The sequence below is a fragment of the Chionomys nivalis genome, chromosome 13 (genome assembly GCF_950005125.1).
Source record: "Chionomys nivalis chromosome 13, mChiNiv1.1, whole genome shotgun sequence".
In the NCBI taxonomy this organism is placed as follows: domain Eukaryota; kingdom Metazoa; phylum Chordata; class Mammalia; order Rodentia; family Cricetidae; genus Chionomys; species Chionomys nivalis.
In genome coordinates, this window is record NC_080098.1 from 73,222,187 (window position 1) to 73,244,528 (window position 22,342).

Consider the following 22,342-nt stretch of genomic DNA (forward strand, 5'->3'; position numbering starts at 1 on the left):
ACTCACCAACACACTCCGTCCACGCTTCCTCCTCCACTCTCTCCAACACACTCCGTTCACGCTTCCTCTTCCACACTCACCAACACACTCCGTCCACGCTTCCTCCTCCACTCTCTCAAACACACTCCGTCCACGCTTCCTCCTCCACTCTCTCCAACACACTCCGTCCACGCTTCCTCCTCCACTCTCTCAAACACACTCCGTCCACACTTCCTCCTCCACTCTCTCCAACACAGGTTTCTCAGCAACTCCATGTGACTAAACACACCAACTTATTACCAGTCAGCTCACAGCCTCCTCGCACAGGACAAGGCCCTCCCAGGAGCACTGCCACACTCTGGTTTTCTGCCTAGCCTGTGTTGGAAGCACAGGACTGTGTGTTGCCACCCTCTTCCAACCCTAGACTTAGTCATTTCGCCTAGCTTCACAACCAAACTTCGCCCCTGACATTAAGATGGCAGACAACAATCCGCCAGCCTCCCTTCTCCCCTGTGCCAGCTGTGAACTACCCTACTCTTGTCCAGTTGCTCTGCCCTCAAACTTGGCTTCACCCTGTCTTCCTTTCCATGTCCTTTTCCCCATGTACAATTCATAGAAACTGAGGTAATTCTACAGAGGGCATGTGAGATGTCGCAGTAGATACAGGCACCTGCCACCAAGCCTGAAACCTGAGCCTACTCTCCAGGGTTCACATGGTAGAGAGATTTGACTTCACTTGTCTTCTGACCTGTGTATATTGTAGCAAACACGTTAGCAGATATAAATAAATAGATGTTTAAATCACACACACCCAAAATCTGATCATCCCATGCCCTAATCACTACTTTCTAAATTCCAGAACCTATAGTTTATTCCAAACATGACTCCCTCAGTGGCACTGTTAACTCTGGAGGGGAACTGGCAACCACAGGCAGAAATCCAGTCTACAGTATTTTCCATTTCAATGACACCCAAGTCCCTACGGGAATACCCCAGCTATTTCCTCCCTGGTTGTCCTCCCACACACCAGGGTCAGTCTCACCCTTGTTCAAACTGCTCTTCCAGCACACAGCTCATGACTGCTCAAATCCATTTTCCCAGTACAGCCCATCTCCCCCAACCTCCCCTAGACCCTAGCACATGTCTGGCTCTACAACACCTACTGTCTTCTAATGCAGAATAATCCTAAAGTAAATGAAGACGAAGTCATGCGTGCTGTTTGACACTTGTAATACCGGCACTGGGAAGCTGATGTAGAAGGAATACTGAGTTCAAGACAAATCTGAGCTACATAGTGAGGTCCAACTTACACACCCCACCCCAACACACACACAGCAAACAAACCACATGTTGCTATGGTCTGAATGGTGGTATAACCACCAAGGTGACAGCAATGAGGAACAGTCTTCTGCAACAAAATGAGGTCATGGGGGTAAAGTCCCTCAAGTATGGTACTTAGTATCCTTGCTAAAGTGTGCGTGTGAGTGTGAGTGTGTGTGTGTGTGTGTGTATGTGTGTGTATTTAAAAAAATAAACTGGCTTGTTCTTTCACCATCTATAGAAACTTCCAATGCCTTGTGAACTTCCAGTTTCCAAACCATGAGCAAAACTATATGCTGGTTAAAAGCTACCCCATTTAGGGAAGTTTGTTACAGAAGCCCAAATGGAATAACGATTTGTTTTTATTTTTAAACTTTTAAATTAGCACACACAGTATTAGGTTTCATCCTGGCATTTTGAAACAGAATTTGTTTTTGCTGACTCTCCTTCATTTCCTCTTCTCCCTCTCCCTGTGCATACCCCTTTGTACCCTTCACCCCATCCACAGCATCCTGTCCCCCTTCATATGAGGACTACTGCCTCCTTGCCTCCTCAACAGCCCCACACTGTCATCTCCTTTCCAGTCTCATAGCCTAGGCCCACACTTACTCTGCTGATACCTACACAGACAAGCAGCAGAATAAGCTATGATTCCCATATGAGAAAGAGCATATGATGCATTCCAGAATGGGGGCTAGAGAGATGGCTCAGTAGTTAGAATTTGCTCTTGCAGAGGAATTGAGTTCAGTTCTCAGCATCCATATGACGGCTTACAACTATCTATAATTCCAGTGACAGGGGATCCAAGCCTTCCTCTGACCTCCACAAGTGCCAAACACACATGTGTACACGTACATATATGCAAGCAAAATACTCATGCACATAAATTTTTAAATCTCTAAATACTTTCTAGATCCATTCATTTTCCTTCAAATTTCATTTTCCTTTTTTACAGCTGAGTAAAATTTACTTATAGATATACACATTTATTATCCACTTGTCTGCTGAAGGTCCTCTAGGCCGGTTCCAGTTCCCTGCAACTGTGGATAATGGAGCAGTGAACAAGGACATGCATGCAGGTCTCTGTGGGAGGATCAGAGTCCTCTGGTGCACTCCCAGGAGAAGGACATCTTGGTCATATAACAGGTCCACTTTAATAATTCCCCTAATGGGGAGCACTAGCTCACACTAGAACCAGCAGTGGGTAAGACACCTCTTCCCGCATCCGCACCAGCATTCCATGTCTATTTTCTTTTTTAAAAAAAAATTATTTACCTGGAGCTGGAGAGTTGGCTCAGCAGTTAAGAGGCCCGGATGGAGCCTAACAATTACCTTTAATACCAGTTCTAGGGATCTGATGCCCTCTCTGACTCCCAGAGACTCCTGCATGCTCCTGCACATACATGATACACAGATGGACACACAGGCAAAACACTCACACACATAAAAATAAAAACATTGCTGGGCAATGGTGGCGCACACCTTTAATCCCACACTCAAGAGACAGAGGCAGGTAGATCTCTGTGAGTTTGAGGACAGTCTGGTCTACAAAAGCTAGTTCCAGGACAGGCTTCAAAGTTACAGAGAAACCCTGCCTCGAAAAACAAAAACAAAACAAAACAAAAAAGCACATTATCTTTTTAAAAAATAAAAAAGAGGGGTGGGGACCATGCCAGGTGGTGGTGGCACACCTTTAATCCCAGTACTTTGGAGGCACAGGCAGGAGGATCTCTGAGTCTGAGGCTAGCCTAGTCCACAGAGCAAGTTCTAGAGCAACCAGGACACAAAGGGAAACCCTGTCCTTAGAAAACCAAAACCAAACAAACAAACAAAACCCTCGTTTATTCACTGGGGGTGGGGTGTGCATGCCACAGAATGCATGTGGGTGGCAGAAATGACTTCAAGGCCACTCTCTGGGTTCTGAGGATCAAACTCAGGACTTCAGGCTTGGCAGAGAGCTTCTTTGCATCTCTTTTCTGGAGTGAGATGAAATATCAAAGTAAGCTTTGGGTTATTTTTTACTTATGTGTATGTGGTATACATACACGTATATATGCATGTTCTCATGTATAGGCATACTATATGTACATGTGTAACTTGTGAAAGATTTAGACCGAAAGTCAGGCAAAGACTGACTGACTCCACAGACAAAGTACTGTCTGGAACAGAACAATCAGAGGCTTCAGTTTCTTGTCTAATCTGTTTCAATCTGGGATCTAAAGAGATTACTTTGAAAGATCAGAAATTGTTCTTTTTGTTTTCTAAAAGCTTTTAAAAATGTTTCATGCACCAAGCAATGGTGGTCCTCGCAGTAAATAAAAACAGCAATATTTTACTAGAAATCGGTTGGGGGGAGTACACAGCAGAACTGCACTCATTTGGCTAGGGGTGTGGCCCTTGCAGCCTGAGGCTGCACTAACAGCCTAGTTACCCTCCACCTCCTCTAATAGGATACAACTGCCTTTAGGGACAAACACACGACAAGTGTACAGAAATTCAGAGTGACATTCTAATTCTAAAAAAAAACTGTTTATACTTTACAACCCACTGCACCTGACTCCCACCCTTGCTCCAAGGTGAACATCTATAATCTACAAATGGAATACCTTTCAGGCATCAGAATTTTGGGTTTGGGGACACTCATAGTTTTGGTTTGTTAAATCTATACAAATATTCCCTTCCAAAAACAAAAATAAAATAAAATAAAGCAAAGAAAGCCGTGCTGGTCTAAGGTATTTCAAATACAGGTGAGCTTTGCAGACTGTACTAACTACACGGGAACTGGAATGCTCCATCGCCCTTGTTCAGTTGTTATGGCCTTAACTATTAAACACTAACATCTGTAGTTTACACATATGCTTAATAACACCGAAGTTTTGAGGATAGAGCACAAGGAACAACCAGAAAGCCATTCTGGGGCATGAGCAATGAAGACCTGTGTCTTGGAAATCACTGCACTAAAGAACAAAAAATTCACACCAAACAAGCCCACCTTTACAATCAAAACAGTCCCCGTCACTGCACACCTGTGGTGACAGACCCATTTCACACCTGAGATGTACAGGGCTTCCGGCTGCATGGTGACAGCCCTCCTAGCTGCGGAACAGTCTGCAATTCTGACTGTATTTCCCTAGAGATTACTCTCTTGAGAATCTTATCATGTGCTTACTGACCACCTACTGGAGAACTGTCCACTCAGGTCTTTTCCTATTTTTCAATTAAGTTATCTTTATTACATTGACCTCTTGGGTTATACCTGAAATAATCCAACAGATATGTTACACCAATGTTCATGCCAGAATTATTCACAACACAGGTAGAAACAACCCAGTGTTCACTAACAGATGAATGCAGGAGCAAACTGTGGTATATTTAAACCAGAGTATTATTCAGTCATAAAATAAGCTTTTTTTTTTATAGCTACAACATGAATGAACCTTTAAACATTATGCTAATGAATTAAAAACCCAGGCATAAGACATAAAATTATAGAACTCCTAGGGGAAAACTCGCTCAGTACTAGCCGTGGTAATGACTGGATAGTGAATAAAATCACAGGCAACAAAACAAATAAGTTGACTATGTAAATTTAAGAAAACTTGAATTAGAGAGATGACTCAGTGGTTCAGAGCCCTGTCCGCTCTTGCAGAACCTAAGTAACAGCTCACAACCATCCAAAACTCCAGTTCCAGGGACTCTGATATCCTCTTCTGGCCTCTGTAGGCACAGCACACATGGTACACTAACATACATGTAGGCAAAACACCTGCACACATTGAAAATAAATCTTTTTAAGATGTTTAAAAAATTGTTTTCCAGGACTGGAGAGATGGCTCAGCATTTAAGAGCATTGCCTGCTCTTCCAAAGGTCCTGAGTTCAATTCCCGGCAACCACATGGTGGCTCACAACCATCTGTAATGAGGTCTGGTGACCTCTTCTGCAGCATACACACAGACAGAATATTGTATACATAATAAATAAATAAATATTTTAAAAAAAGAAAATAAATTGTTTTCCAGGCAGTGATAAGGCATGCCTTTAATCCCAGCATTCAGGAGGCAGAAGCAGGCAGATCTCTGTGAGTTTAAGGTCACCCTGGTCTACAGAGCCAGTTCTAGGACAACCAGAGCTTCACACAGAGAAACCCTGTCTTAAGAAAACAACAACACTGCCGGGCGGTGGTGGCGCACACCTTTAATCCCAGCACTCGGGAGGCAGAGGCAGGCGGATCTCTGTGAGTTCGAGACCAGCCTGGTCTACAAGAGCTAGTTCCAGGACAGGCTCCAAAACCACAGAGAAACCCTGTCTCGAAAAACAAAAACAAAAAAACAAAAAAACAAAACAAAATAAAATAACAACAACACGGCTTAGAGAAATGGCTCAGTGGTTAAGAGCACTGCTCTAAAGGTCCTGAGTTCAATTCCCAGCAACCACAGAATGGTTCACAAGCATCTATAATGAGATCTGGTGCCCTCTTCTGGCTTGTAGGCATACATGCAGGTAGAAAACTGTATCCATAACAAATACATAAATAAATAAAATCTTTTACCAGGCAGTGGTGGCAGATGTCTTTAATTCCAGCACTTGGAAGGCAGAGGCAGATGGATCTCTGTGAGTTTAAAGCCAGGCTGGTCTACAAGAGCTAGTTCCAGGACAGCTAGGACTATTACACAGAGAAACCCTGTCTCGAAAAACCAAAAAAGAGAAAAAAAGGAAAAAAAAAAAAACCACTCATACACATTTTTAAAAAATTTAAGAAATCACATGCATAGCAAAGTCAACAATAAACAAACCAAAGTCAACCTGTGGATTGGAAAAAAATATTTTCCAGATATACACATGATAAGGAGGGATACATATGAAAATCACACTACTTGGCAGCCAAAAATAAATAACTTAATTTAAAAATTAACCAATAACCTAAATTAAAATTTCTACAAAGACATAATAGTTGATTTATTTATTGGCGGACTAAAGGTTGATATTATTAAAAGGTATTCCCATCACTAATTCTGATACTGCAAGCCATATTATCACTTCATACCTGTATCAGAAGCTGTTACCAAGAAAATAACATGTCCAGGAAGCCAACCCAGTCCCAGGACACTGATGGGCCAGGACTGAGCCAGTGACCTGACCCAGTGACCTGACCCAGAGTCAGGAATCTCCACTGGAACAGGTACAGGGAGTAACTACTGAGCAAGTGAGCCAGAGCCAGAGACTGCTGAGGGTCCGGACGTGAATCTGGGACCTTCAAGGGGGTAGACCTAAGCCAGGACCTGGGTGGGTCCAGGTGAGTCTAGGACCTTCCAGGAACTAGGCCTGAGCCAGGACCTCTGCCAATCTGGGCATAAGTGAACCTGGGACCTTCCAAGGAACAGGCAGGTACCAAAGATCTCTGCGGGGCCAGGCATGAATCTGGGTCCTCAGAAGGAGTAGGCCTTAGCCAGGACCTCTGTGGGTCTGGGCATTGGTCTGGGACATCAAAGGGAATAGGCAGGAACCAGGAACCTCTGCAGGTCCAAGCGAGAGTCTGGGACCTCCGAGGGAGTAAGCAGGTCCTCTGCGATTCCGGGCGCACCCGAGCCTCGGACCTCCGAGGCAGTAGACCAGAGCCAGAAACCTTTGCAGGTCCAACTCCAACCTAGGAACTTCTGCAGGAGGGGTTCCGGACCAGGATTTCTTTCTTTCTTTCTTTCTTTCTTTCTTTCTTTCTTTCTTTCTTTCTTTCTTTCTTTTTCTAGATTTACAGATACAGAGCAAAGCCAGCTACCTAGGCCGAAGTAGGCCTGAGACAGCAAACTCCAAGGGAGCAGAACAAAGCCCAGGAGCACTGAGCTACCTCCAGGAACAGGAGTAACCAACGGGGTGACTGGAACTGTGACACTGACTGTACACGAGGAACGACCATCTGAGCAACTGGCACCTAGAAGATTATTCAACAGAATCTCAGACAGCCCCAACCACACCTATTAGAGGAAGAAATGAGTAGAAAAGGTAAGAACAATGCAACACCACAAAGAGCAACACAATACCAGTAAAACCTAAAGACCCTACAACAGCAAGACCTGAACAATCAAATATGAATAAAGCAGAAGAAAATTACCTAAAAAATAACTTCAAGAGAATATTTGAAACTCTTAAAGAGGAAATGAGAAATTCCCTTAAAGAAATGGAGGAAAAGACAAACAAAAAATTGGAAGACATCAGCAAATCACTTAAAGAAAACCAAGAAAAAGAAATCAAACATATGAAAGAAACTATTCAGGACTTGAAAACTTAAATAGAGGCAACAAAGAAAACAAAAACCGAGGTAATTATAGAAACAGAAATCATGAGAAAACAATCAGGAACCACAAACACAAGCATGAACAGCAGAATACAAGAGATGGAAGAGAGAATCTCAAGCACTGAAGATACAATAGAGGAAATAGACTCATCAGTTAAAGAAAACATTAAATCTAACAAGAGCTTAATCCAAAATATCCAGGAAATATGGAACACCATGAAAAGGCCAAATCTAAGAATAATAGGTATAGAAGAAGTTCAACTCAAAGGCACAGAAAATATATTTAACAAAATCATAGAACACTTTCCCAACCTAAGGAAAGATATGCCTTTGAAGATACAAGAAGCCTACAGAACACCAAATAGACTGGATCCAAATAAAAAGTCCTCTTGCCACATAATATTAAAAGCTGCAAAGGAAAAAGGTCAACTAACATATAAAGGTAGACATATCAGAATTACACCTGACTTCTCATTGGAGACAATGAAAGCCAGAAGGTCATGGTCAAGCGTTATGCAGATATTAAGAGACCATGTATGCCAGCCTAGACTACTATACCCAGCAAAACTGTCAATCACCATAGAAGGACAAAACAAGATATTCCATGACAAATCTAGATTTCACTAATACCTAGCCACAAACCCAGGCCTACACAAAATACTAGAAGGAAAACTCCAACCCAAGGAAGATGGCTACACCAACAAAAACACAGCCAATTGATGGTCTCACAGCAGCAAATCCTGAAGAAGGGGAAAGGCACAAATTAACATCACCAATGATGAAAACTAAATTAAGAGGAGATAGCAATCACTGGTCATTAATATCCCTTAATGTAAATGGACTCAACTCACCTATAAAAAGGCACAGGCTAACAGATTGGATACGAAAACAGAATCCATCCTTCTTCTGCATACAAGAAACACATCTCAACCTCAAAGACAGACATCATCTCAGAGTAAAGGATTAGAAAAAAAGTATACCAATCAAATGAACCTAAAAAACAAGCAGGTGTAGCTATCCTAGTATCTAACAAAATAGACTGAGCTAAAATCAGTCAAAAGAGACAAAGAAGGTCATTTCATATTAGTCACAGAAAAAATCCATCAAGAGGAAATTTCAATACTGAGCATCTATGCCCTAAATACAAGGGCATCCTCATATGTCAAAGAAATACTTATAAGCTTAAATCACACATTAAACCCCACACACTAATAGTGGGAGACTTCAATACTCTACTAGACAGGTCAATCAGACAAAAAATGAACAGAAAAATAAGGGAACTAACAGATGTTATGACTCAAATGGATTTAACAGACATCTACAGAATATTCCATCCAAACAGAAAAGAACATATACCTTCGTCTCAGCACCTCATGGAACCTTCTCAAAAATTGACCACATACTCAGTAACAAAACAAACCTCAACAAATACAAAAAAATTGGAATAACCCAATGTACCTCATCAGATTACCAAGGTCTAAAGCTGGAAGTCAACAGCAATACAAATTCAATGAAAATGACCACACAACATACCCAAATGTATGGGACACAAAGAAAGCAGTGTTAAGAGGAAAGTTCATAGCACTAAATGCCTACATAAAGAAGCTGGAAAAATTCCACACTAGTGAGTTAACAGAACATTTGAAAACTTTAGAACAAAAAGAAGCAAAGTCACCCAAGAGAACTAGACGGCAGGAAATAAAGTGAGAACTGAAATCAACAAAATAGAAACAAAGAAAACAATACAGAGAATCAATGAGAAAAAGAGTTGGTTCTTCGAGAAAATCAACAAAATAGAAAACCTTTATCCAAACTAACCAAAAGGCAGAGGCAGAATATCCAAATTAACAAAATTAGAAATGAAAATGGGGACATAATAACAGACATGGAGGAAATACAAAGAATCATCAGGTCATATTTCAAAAACCTGTACTCCACAAAATTGGAAAACTTAAAGAAAATAGACAACTTTGTGGATAAATATCACTTACCAAAATTAAATCAAGACCAGATAAGCAAATTAAACAGACCTATAAGTACTGAAGAAATAGAAACAGTCATCAAAAGTCTCCCAATCAAAAAAAAAAAAAGCCCAGGACCGTATGGTTTTCAGCTCAGAAGGCTACAAGACTTTCAAAGAAGAACTAATACCAATACTCCTCAAATTATTCCACACAATAGAAACAGAAGGAACATTGCCAAACTCTTTTTATGAGGCTATAATTACCTTGATACCCAAACCACAGAAAGACATTACTAAGAAAGAGAATTACAGATCAATCTCACTCATGAATATTGATGCAAAAATACTAAACAAAATACTGGAAAATCGACTCCAAGAACACATCAGAACCATCATCCACCATGATCAAGTAGGCTTCATCCCACAGATACAGGGATGGTTCAAAAAACGAAAATCTGTAAACATAATCCACCATATAAACAAACTGAAAAATAAAAACCACATGATCATCTCATTAGATGCCAAAAAAGCTTTTGACAGAATACAACATCCCTTCATGATAAAGCAGGGATACAAGGAACATACCTAAACATAATAAAGACAATATACAGCAAGCCAACAGCCAACATCAAACTAAATGGAGAGAAACTCCCAGTGATTCCACTGAAACCAGGAACAAGACAAGGTTGCCCACTCTCTCCATATCTATTCAGTATAGTTCTTGAGGTCCTAGCTAGAGCAATAAGACACCAAAAGGAGATCAAGGGGATACAAATCAGAAAAGAAGTCAAACTCTGTTTGCTGATGATATGGTAGTTTACATAAGCAATCCCAAAAATTCTACCAAGGAATTCTACAACTCATAAACACTTTCAGTAATGTAGTAGGACACAAGATTAACTCAAAAAAATCAGTAGCCCTCCTGTATACAGATGATAAAAAGTCTGAGGAAGAAATCAAAGAATCAACACCCTTCACAATAGCCACAAATAGCATAAAATAACTCTAATCAAACAAGTGGGAGACTTGTATGACAAGAACTTTAAATCTTTGAAGAAATAAATTGAAGAAGACACCGGAAAGTGGAAAAATTTCCCATGCTCTTGGGTAGGCAATATTAACATAGTAAAATGGCGATCTTACCAAAAGCAATCTACAGATTCAACGCAATGCCCATCAAAATCCCAGCAAAATTCTCCAAAGACCTCAAAAGAATGGTACTCAACTTCATATGGAAAAGCATAAAACCCAGGATAGCCAAAACAATCCTGTACAATAAAAGAACTTCTGGAGGCATCATAATCCCTGACTTCAAACTCTACTACAGAGCTACAGTACTGAAAATAGCCTGGTATTGGCATAAGAACAGACAGGAGGACCAATGGAACCAAATAGAAAACCCAGATATCAATCCACACATCTTCGAACAACTGATTTTTGACAAAGAAGCAAAAAATATCAAATGGAAAAAAGAAAGCATATTTAACAAGTGGTGCTGGCATAACTGGATATCAACATGTAGGAGAATGAAAACAGACCCATATCTATCACAATGCACAAAACTCAAGTCCAAATGGATCAAAGACCTCAACATAAAGCCAGCCACACTGAACCTCACAGAAGAGAAAGTGGGAAATACACTTGAATGCATTAGCACAGGAGACTACTTCCTAAAAATAACCCAGTTGCACAGACACTGAGGTAAACAATTAATAAATGGGACCCCCTGAAACTGAAAAGCTTCTGTAAAGCAAAAGACACGGTCAACAAAACAAAACGGCAGCCTACAGAATGGGAAAAGATCTTCACTAACCCCACATCAGACAGAGGTCTGATCTTCAAAATATACAAAGAACTCAAGATATTTGTCACCAAAAAAACACATAATCCAATAAAAAAAAAAATGGAGTACAGATCTAAACAGAGAACTCTCAACAGAGGAATCTAACTTGGCTGAAAGACACATAAGGAAATGTTCAACATCCTTAGTCATCAGAGAAATGCCAATCAAAACAACTCTGAGATTCCATCTTACACCTGTCAGAATGGCCAAGATCAAAAACACTGATGACGACTTACACTGGAGAGGTTGTGGGGAAAAGGGAACACTTCTGCATTGCTGGTGGGAATGCAAGCTGGTACAGCCCCTTTGGATATCAGTATGGCAATTTCTCAGAAAATTAGGAAACAACCTTCCTCAAGATCCAGCAATACTACTTTTGGGTACATATCCAAAGGATGCTCAATCGTGCCACAAGGACATGTGCTCAACTATGCTCATAGCTTTGTTTGTCATAGCCAGAACCCGGAAACAACCGAAATGCCCCTCGACCTAAGAATGGATAAGGAAAATGTGGTACACACAGCAGAAAAAAATAATGACATCTTGAATTTTGCAGGAAAATGGATGGAATGAAAAACATTATTTTGAGTGAGGTAACCCAGACACAGAAAGACAATTATCACATGTACTCACTCATAGCTGGTTTTGAAACATAAAGCAAAGAAAACCAGCCTACAAACCACAATCCCAGAGAACTTAGACAACAATGCGGACACTAAGAGAGACATACATAGATTTAATCTACATAGGAAGTAGAAAGTAGAAAAAGACAAGATCTCCTGAGTAAACTGGGAGAATAGGGACCTTGGGGGAGGGTGGAAGGGGGAGGAGAGAGGCAGGGAGGGGAGCAGAGAAAAATGTAGAGTTCAATAAAAATCGATTAAAAAGTGGGGGAGAAAACAACATGTGAGGGTGGGCCTGGGGTAGTGAATGCAGAAGGCAGGCTGGGAGAAAGGGACGGACACGAGGGGTGGGGGGCTGGCCTAGGGAGGGCAGTGGTGTGCGTGACAATGCCGCAGTGGAAGTGACACCTCACCTGCCGGTTTATGTATCTTATACACACGTATATGTGGAGACAGCCGCTTCACAAACCATTTCGTGTTCCCATTGGTTCCGGAGTCTGAGAAGGGCTGGTGTCACCACTGTTAACGGCAAAATGGATACAAACCACAAAAGGCCTAATGCTGAGTCCACAGTTAAGTGCACACAGAACCCAACAACCTCCTGAGCCAGCAGTTTCCTGATTCTGCAACAACATCATGGCTCCAGAAATGAGGCTTCAGATGCAAGCTCATAATCAGGCAGGCTTCCTAATCACAAAACAGCACCTCCCTTCCTCCCTGTACTCTGGTTCCTAAATTAAGGCTCAATAGGACCAGCAGGATGGCTCAGTACATAAAGTTACTTTTTGTCAAGCCTGACAACCTAAGTCCTACGAGGTGGAAGGAGAGAACCAATTTCCGAAAATTTGTCCTCTGACCTCCCTGCATGCACTCTGGGATGCACATACGTGCTCATGTGGGCTCATGCACACAGGTACACACACACACACACACATGCTCACAATAAGTAAATGTAATTTTTAAAGATAAATTTCAACCTAGAATCTCTTCAGATGTCCAAGCAACACTGCAAGCTCCTTACTACCTGTGCAGAAGATATTTGATTCACAGCCCTTCATTTCCAAGTTCATCCTTTCTATATGTTCTATGGAAGTGTGCCCTGTACATATATTTCCTTAACCAGCTGACATGATGATAAACTCTTTTGGTAGAAGCCACTGGAAAGACACTGCAGGAGAGGGGCTTGAACTTGCTGCCTCCAGGATGTTCCCTTGGTCTCCACAGGCAAGGCTACTCAGGGTCCACTGCTGCATCAAGGCTGGCTTCTCTAACAAAGGCCCCTGTGACGACACAGCTTCCCCAAGAACACAAGCCCAGTACCTCTACTGAGTCACCTCCCATCAGCAGCATTCTCTAAACTCTGAAGCGCAGCCACCAGCCTAGGACTGTCCTCACCAGCACACACACTCTGCACAGCACACACCTGGAGATGGGAAGTATGCTAGAGGCACAGTTGGCATTCTTTCGACCCACATCTGTACATCCCTAACAAGTCCTTCAACTATTTAACAGCCAATAGTAAACCTCTCTACTGAGGGCAGAGTGGACCCTTGATCCACAACTGCCCCTTCCCATTTTCTTGTTGTAAACATTTGTGTAGGAAAGATGGGTGATAGAAGGCCCTCAAAGTCAAGGAAGAACCTGGGCAACATCAACCATGTACAGCCAAGGGTACAGTCTGCCACTGCTGGCAGTAGTCTTGGTCAGCCTAGTAAATATTCTAAATATAAACTAATCTATTTTAGAAAGCTGTTGTTTCTGCTAGGCCAAATCTCTATTTTGAAATTTAGTCTACACTTTACAAGCACTCAAGTGGTTGCAATGAAGGGTGGAGGTTGGTAACAAAGCCTGTTGAGAATGTGGAGAAAATGGCCCCTTCCACTTCTCAGGTGGTAATACGCTAGTGTGGCTGCTTTGTAAGCAGTCTGACTACCCTCAAAACTGAACACAAGTGTGTCTCTGTTTTTAATCTTATTGTACTCACTAATGAATGCCTATGAGGCCAGTGGGTGTGCATGGGCACCACAGTGGGTGTGCGGTGGGCAGCACAGAGGGTGTGGGTGTGTGCATAGGCACCACAGTGGGTGTGCAGTGGGCACCACACTGTGCGTGTGAAGGACAAAGCAGTGGCTTCTCTCCTTCCACTTTCACATGGCTCTAGGAATCAAATCAGGTTCCCAGGCTTGTGCAGCAAACACCTTTACCTGCTGAGCCATCTTTTCAGAGTTCTGATTTTTGAGTGAAAACTCAAATATTATCATTGTCACAAATACAACTTTCTTTTGTTTACGTGAAGAAAAGGTAGACTTATTCTGTTCATTTCTGTAAAAACCTCTGCCAAGACACCCAAGTTTGAGCATGCACAGTTCCATTCAAATGGTGTCTCATGAGAAAAGGGAGGCTAATTCAAGCTCTTAACTCCATTACAGAACTCTTTTGCCCCGAGACAGTCATCAACTCTTCAGTACAGTACATGGCGGCAATGTTTCATGGATACTACCCATGCGTCATATAGAATAAGGTCTTGAACTGGCCAGTGGCTCAGCACTTGCAACCAAGCCTAGCAACCTGAGTTCAGTTGCCAGGAAGCACAAGGCAGAAGGAAAGAAAGTGGCAATCACTGTCCTCTGCCTCTGCATGCACACCACAGCACAGATACACACACAATAATATTTCTTTTGTAAAACTCATATCCTCCATCATATTTCAACCCAAACAACTTCTACTAATTTCTCATGGAATAAGCATATTAACAATGTGCTTACTGTTTATTACTATTGCTTATTATTATGTGTTTCTTTTGGGCCTGGGAGAACAAGCCTGCAATCCTAGCAAACAAACTTAATAAAACTATGCCAAAATTTGATGTGGGAGTCTTCTGTTTTGTGTTGATTTCATTGGCTCTTTAATAGGATAGAAAATTAGGTAGGCGGAGTAAACAGAACAGAATGCTGGGAGAAAGAAGCTGAGTCAGGCAGTCGCCATGATTCTCCTCTCCGAGACAGATGCAGGTTAGGATCTTTCCTGGTAAGCTACCACTTCATGGTGCTACACACATTATTAGAAATGGGTTAATCAAGATATGAGAGTTAGCCAATAAGAGGCTGGAACTAATGGGCCAGGCAGTGTTTAAAAGAATATAGTTTCCGTGTAATTATTTTGGGTAAAGCTGGCTGGGAGCCAGGAGCTGGGAGGTGGGGCCCGCCGCTCCTCACTACAAAAATTAAGAATGCATAAGTGATCTGGCTGACCCTAGGTCCAATCTCCAGTACTAGGACCCAAAGACATGACTTTCTTTGGTACTATGCAATAAAATACACCACTATGTGGAAGATGTGCCCAACTCAGTGAACCAATACTTAGCACCTGACCAACAAATTGATACAAATCCAAATGTGCATAAGATCCATTTAGAGCTCACAACACACTTAAGTATAAATGAGCATAAAAAAAAACAGATAAGATTTCAGCTTCCATCTTGCAACTAACCTTTAAGAAAGTGCCAGTTGTTGAGTTTTGATGACATACCAAATAAAAATATCCACAATTATTGCCTCCCCCCTTATAGCCACTAACTGTATCTGGCTGGATGTTCTCCATATATATATATACTTCAACCTAAACAACATATTGCAATAGATTGAATGCTGAAGCAGAAATAACCTATCTGTTTGTATTACTTGATATTAAAGAATTACACAAATTAAGTCTGGGGTATAACTCTGCGGTAGCAGCCTTCCTTGCCTAGAACAACTCCAAAACAAAGGGTGGGAGGAGGGTAAGAGAAGGGAGGGAAAGGAAAGAAGAGATTGAGAAAAAGCATGGAAAACTTACAAATATGTAAAACACTACCGTTCTTCTCACAAGGTCTGTTGTCCTGCTTTTTCTCATTTAAAAATATGCTGTTTGTATTAATATGTAATGTGTTTAAGGCTACAATTATAAGTGAATTAACAAAAAATTGTAACAAAATAAATATGGATATAACCTACAAAAAATGTAAAAGGAATCCTGAGGTCAGGTTGAAAATATCTGATTTAAGAACAGACTATGAATATAGGCTGCACAACTCTAATCTAAAATTCCAAACCCCAAACCTTCTGAACACTAACCTGATACCTCCAACAGAAAGCTCCCAGCTGACCTCACCTGCCACACTGCAAACAAAATGTAGGCACGCTAAACACTTGCATGCAATATCACATCCTACACATATACAATGTCTATCATGTTCGGATGGGGTACCGTCTTCAAAACATCTCAGAGGTATGGAAATATTCCAAAATCTAAAACACCTGTGGGCCCCAAGAATATCAGATAAGAGATGCCCAAGTCGCATCAAATCCTTGCAAACCAAGAATAAAAATATGAAATTATTAATGGAGAGACCCATTTCCTAGGAAAATTAGATGAAAGCTGAACATGAATATAATACAAAATCAAAGCACCATTTTATGTAACATCAATAAAGACAAACAGAATGCATACATAAAATTTACTCTGTATGCCGGGTGGTGGTGGCACACGCTTTTAATCCCAGCACTCAGAAGGCAGAGGTCAGCCTGGTCTACAAGAGGTAGTTCCAGCACAGGCTCCAAAGTTACAGAGAAACCCTGTCTCAAAAAAAAATAATAATAATAATTACTCTGTATATCCTAGAAACATCTATGTGCCCACAAGTGTTTTTTTTTTAAATATTTATTTATTATGTATACAATATTCTGTCTGTGTGCATATCTACAGGCCAGAAGAGGGCACCAGACCTCTTTACAGATGGTTGTGAGCCACCATGTGGTTGCCGGGAATTGAACTCAGGACCTTTGGAAGAGCAGGCAATGCTCTTAACCTCTGAGCCATCTCTCCAGCCCCGCCCCACAAGTGTTTTGATAATGCATCCAATACCAACATATGACAGAGAAACACTCAATAACTGGAAAACAGGTGTTTAAAATAGCAGCCACCACCAACATGAGGCAGGCATTCCAAGTTTCTGTCCAGGGGACAGGCCAAGATACTCAGCTCTCCAGCAACATCCCAGGGCAGTCTCCTCAGGGTGTACCTACTCTATTTAAAACTTACATGTTTCCAAGAAACAAGAGTGAGACTACACACTCGCAGCTTCAAAGAAGAAAACGGGTCACGGGAATTAACCTGTGCTAATGCTGCCCAGCCAGCCTGAAGTTTTCGTTTGGCTGATTAACTGTGGGGAACCGGCAGCAAGAAGAGTAATGCCCACCAAACACCGCCTATTACACGCTGCAAAAAGACACTTGCATTAACTTATTTCATGCTTGAGATCATCCTAAGGGCATAAACACCATCATCTCCATTTTTGGCATGGAGAGAGCTGAATCCAGAGGATAAACAAATGCCTACAGCAAGCCAGGACACAAATTCAGCCTCTCTGGCTGAGCCCCAACACCTTAACCACCGCAGGACAGCATGTGAGGTTTAAAATGTAGCACCCACCCTTAACCACGTCCAGGGTTTACCTGGATACCCACTGCTGAAAGACAGAGCCTGAACAATATGTAGAGGCTCACCAACTGCCATTTGCTGTCTGAACTCTGAGGCGCTAAAGCGCTCGAGCTATTAGAGATGACTAATGCGAAAGAAGCGTAAAGACAAAATCCAGAATGTAGGGCTACGTTAATAAACAGTAATACAATTTGTATTTGTAATATAAATTAAAATATTTCACACATCATGGACCTCCTCTTCCTCCACTAATGTGGGTGAATCATTACACAGCAATGTAGCAGACTTCTCTCAAGAGAATGCTTCAATTCAAGAGGAGAGCAAGATGGTTCTGCAGGCAGGGGCATCTGCCCATGACCACCTGAGGTCCATCCCCTGCACCCATAAGGTCAAAGAGAGAACCAAAACTCTCAAGTTGTCTGACCTATACCTAAGCGCACGCGCGCGCGCGCGTACAGACACACACGAAAACCGGGGGTATCTCAATCAAAAGCATTATTGCTACAAGGCTAAAGGGGTGGCTCAGTGTTCCCCGGGCACTGGCTGCTGTTCTTCCAGAGGACCTGGGAGGGTCTGATTCCCAGCTCCCACATTTTGGCTCACAACAAAAGTACTCCAATTCCAGGGAATCCGACGCCCTCTTTTGACCTCCTCGGGCATCAAGTACACACGTGGTGAACATGTATACATACAGCAAGCAAACACTCGTACATATATGTAAAACAAATTCTAAAAAAATAAAAAATCTTGATTGCTACCACAAAAGCTTGTTACATTGACGTATTTCACATTTTGTAACGTTGGTCAAACACAAAAAGCGTCTGTTTCAGAGTTTAACGAAGATTACAATTTTAAACACTGATCCAGCAACTCAAGGCAAAACTCCACGGTCACTCAAAATGAACGTGTAACTTCACGGCAGAATATAACTCAGGAGAAGCGGAACGGTAAACCTAGCAAATGGGAAGAAATCCGGGTGGACCAAGGCAAGGCCGAGTGCCTCTCTTAGCGAGGTCGGCTTACAGATCTCCAAGGACTTGGTTTTCACTTTTAAAATCTATGCCTTCCATAAACCATTTCTTTTTTGGTCAACTAGACCGAAAACATTCCAAAGCACAATTACAAAAATAACTTCCTATCTCAGGAGAGCTGTGAGGATAATTCGGAGGCTGGCCAAGTGAGCGCAAGCGCTGGCCACTCGTCCCCGCCGACTACGAACTGCCCTGCACCGCATGGGCGCCGTTCCCATTCCCGACACCTGGAGGGAGGGCTCGCCACCGAGAACCCGCCATGCCAGCCAGCGGGGTGGCCGCCGTTACCTCACACAGCGAGCGAGCCCAGCAGCGAGGTACCGCAGACGAGCCTTTACCCTGTCAACGTCCACCCGGGCTACCCGGGGCGGTGTTGGAACTGCCTTCCGCGGCGCTAAACTGTCAAACAAGAGCCAATCAAAGCGTCCCGGGGCGCGGCCGGGCGGAGGTCGGGGGAGTGGCGGGCAGCGGAGCGCGGCGGGCAGCGCACGGGGCGGCGGCGGCCGCGGCTCGCTCGATAGACAGCCGGGCCGGCCGGCCTCCCCGCCTCGCAGCGCGCCTCACCCCCGCCCGCCAGGTGAGCGGAGGCGCAGCCGGGAGCCGGGAGGCGGGCGGGCTGGCGGGACGCGCGGACAGCGGGGACGCTCACCGGCTCGGCGTGGGCGCTGGCGGGGACTGCGCTCGGCCTCCGCCCGCGACTCCCGGACCGCACGGAGGAGGGTCCCTCGCCGCCCGCCGCCCGCCGCCCGGTGTTTTCATACAAACCCCGGTGGCAGGAGAGGCGGTGGCGGCGAAGACGGCTGCGGAACCTGCCCGCATCCCGGGGCAACGTCAGCGCGGCGCCCCGCCCAACTCACGCCTCGGAGAGCCGGCTCGCGGGCGCCCGCAAGGCGCGTGCGCGCGAGGGAGGGGCGCCCGCACACACACTACACACACCGGGGGAGGGGCGGGACGCCAGAGGAGGACCGGTACGGGCGCGTGCCCGCGGGCGGGGGCGGGGCGTGTGAGAAGGAGCCGGGCGCGTGCGCGCGGGGCGGGGCGAGGCTCTTGCAGGGGAGGCGTGGGTGCCAAGGCGGCGGGTGGGGCAGGGCGGGTCCGCGGGTCTGAGCTCCCGGCTGTGGGCGCTCGCGCCCTTGGCTGCCTGCGGGCCACCGGCCAGTGTAACCGAGATCGACACGTTCTTCAGATGGCCGCAACCTTTTTTTCGGATCTGAGCCGGGGCCCATCATTGCCAACCACCCAAGCTGCTAGGAGGCTTCGTTGAGGCTCGGGATAGTGGTTGTTAGTTCCCCAGATCCCATAAAATCTTGGGAACACGGTGGTGAGGCTAGTCCTTTCCTGACCCCAAGGAGACCCAGAACAGGCTGGGAAGGCTGTGCCGCCTGGCTTCTGCAAACACGAACTGCACCCCTGGTCAGACCCGGATAAAGGAGATATCTGAACAAGATGCCATGCTGGTTCGTCTCGAAAACATTGCTGCGAAGTTGCTCGCTAAAGGCAAAATCCTGGAAACAAGATTGTGTTTTGTTTGACTGCGTTTAAACGCTCCGAGATACATAGTTAATAAAGACATCATTTGCGTTTTTAAGAAGCACATATCATGCTTGGTGTTTATGGTAGTTGGTAAAGGATATAAAATTATCACAGCAGAATAGGGGACTGAACTGAGCCCTTTCGGGGTTTTATTTTGTTCTTATTGTTTTGCTTAAGCAAAATGTAGCAGGTTCCTGAAGGCGATCAAGGTGTGAAACTGCTTCATGCAGTTTGCCATGAGGGCTTTACTAAGAGGACAAGCGACTGCCATTTTATTAAATGTTACCATTTTCCCCGTGTGAGCACAAAATGATAAATTATAGAACTTAAAATATCAGTAAACCACACCCCAAACTTTCCCCATCTGAAAATATGATTATGAGTATTTATGACTTCAAAATGTTTAAATACTAGTATTCATAAGATATTTAAAGAACATATTTCTAAATAAATCAACTTGCAATATTGAAAGACATAAATGTGTACATGTTAGAATTTGAATTTATCTTTAGCAAAGTACTGTTAATGGTCAGAACAAAGACTTAGAAAATTAGCCCGTATAGCTGGGTAAATAGCATTTGGCTTTGCAATGATTACAAACACATAATTTGCAAATGAATGACATATGTTTGGCTATTGTAAGAACTTGAACCAGGATTTATCCCTAGTGCTTGAACTGATGTCTTGGAGCACATTCTCTTTGGAGAGATACCTTACTCAGCCTAGATATAGGGGAGAGGGCCTTGAAGTGAAGTGTCAGTCTTTATTGACCCCCCATGAGAAGACTTACCGTTTCTGAGGAGTGGAAGGTGGGGGGTGATGGGGAAGAATGGGATGAGAAAAGGGAAGGTAGTGGGAACCGGGATAGCTATAGAAAATGAGAAAAGAGTGTATTAAAACATTTTAATAAAAAAAAAAACACTTGAAACACACATACACCCCTAGAGAATGGCCTCAACTCTACTGTGATCTTTTTTTTTTCTTCTTTTGGTTTTTTTGAGACAGGGTTTCTCTGTAGCTTTGGAGGCTGTCCTGGAACTAACTCTTGTAGACCTCAACTACTATGATCTTAAACACATGTAAACACTAGAGTTTAACACGGGGTTTGAGCACTCAGGAAATGAACAGGCTTCTTCTCCAAGCAGCACCAGCCCCAGCTGACTCCAAACCCTCACCCAGAGTACCAGGCAGGGGCAGGTCCTCCAGGACTCTCCTCCACGGTGCTAGACACCATCTCTTCCTGGAGCAACTCTTTGGAGACACATCTCAGTTGTTCATTCCTCAACTTCCCTTGTCCCCAGAGCCCTGCTTTCATCCTAACTGAACAATGAGCTAAATTTAAATAATTTTGAAACCTCACTCATTTTGTGGTTAATGTGCTTTCATATATAAATAACTGTATTATCTGTGAATTTTGTTCTGATTCTCTCAATGAATACATAAACCTCACGTGGAGAAAATCCTCTTCATGTGGCGGTAAACTCTAAGGTGATATATAATTGAATATAAATAATCAGAGGGAGAGCTCGGTGGTAGAGCACATGCTTTGTGTGTCCGAGAGCCCAAGTTCAGTGCCAAGCCGTGGTCTGTGGAGGCCCCAAAACATAGGCCCATTCCCACCTTGTCTAACAGTCAGAGGGTCAGGATGTTGTTCAAATAATTGACAGCTTGTCTGACAGGGCATCAGGAGGTTGCTCACATGATCAACAAGCATGGTTATGCATGGCAACTCAGGATGTGAATGCCTGGTTCTTTTAACGTTAAAATGGCTCATTCAGGTAGATCCCTGCCATCCTGACAGGCAGTCAGGGTATGCAAATGTACTTCTGCTTCTTTAGTAACCTTGAGGTCACCTGGGGAGGAGCAGTCTTCAGGACACCTGATCTAGAGCACCTTGGCTACCTAGATAACAGGAAGCTAATGATTTGGTGTCTCAGAGTGATAAAGCGATTGTGAGTTATCCTTTGTATCATGTTAATAAAGTCTTTTGTTCCCTCCCCCCACCTTACACTGGGTATAAAAGCTGTGGAAAAATAACCGTGGTGATTTCAGTCACTGGAATGCCCTCCCCATACTTTCTATGGTTTCTGTCCTATTATTCTTTATGTGTCGTCATATTCTTTACTTATATTTCTAAATTCCCATGCTCCACCCTGGTAAGAATATTTTTATCAAGGCCAGTCCTTGATGGTGGTCCAAGGAAACAACTGGGAAACTGAGATAGTAAATTAAATTGAAAACAAAACCTAAAGAGGGTTTCCCTCCAGATTATATGATCACAG

The 22,342-nt window shown here is 43.4% G+C and overlaps 1 protein-coding gene across 6 annotated transcripts in view; it reads right to left on the reverse strand.

Moving 5' to 3' along the window:
* Positions 1-19,386, reverse strand: part of Agtpbp1 (ATP/GTP binding carboxypeptidase 1) — a 126,574-nt gene extending 107,188 nt beyond the window's left edge. Inside the window, exon 1 of one of the 6 annotated variants that reach the window (XM_057787280.1) lies at positions 19,177-19,384. In XM_057787280.1, coding sequence (XP_057643263.1) covers positions 19,177-19,346 — 170 coding nt within the window. In that variant the 5' untranslated portion in view covers positions 19,347-19,384. Of the gene's footprint in view, positions 1-18,815; positions 18,899-19,176 lie in introns of those variants that run through there. The other 5 variants (XM_057787285.1, XM_057787283.1, XM_057787284.1 and 2 more) reach the window with 5 other exon arrangements.
* Positions 19,387-22,342: the final 2,956 nt, after the last annotated feature.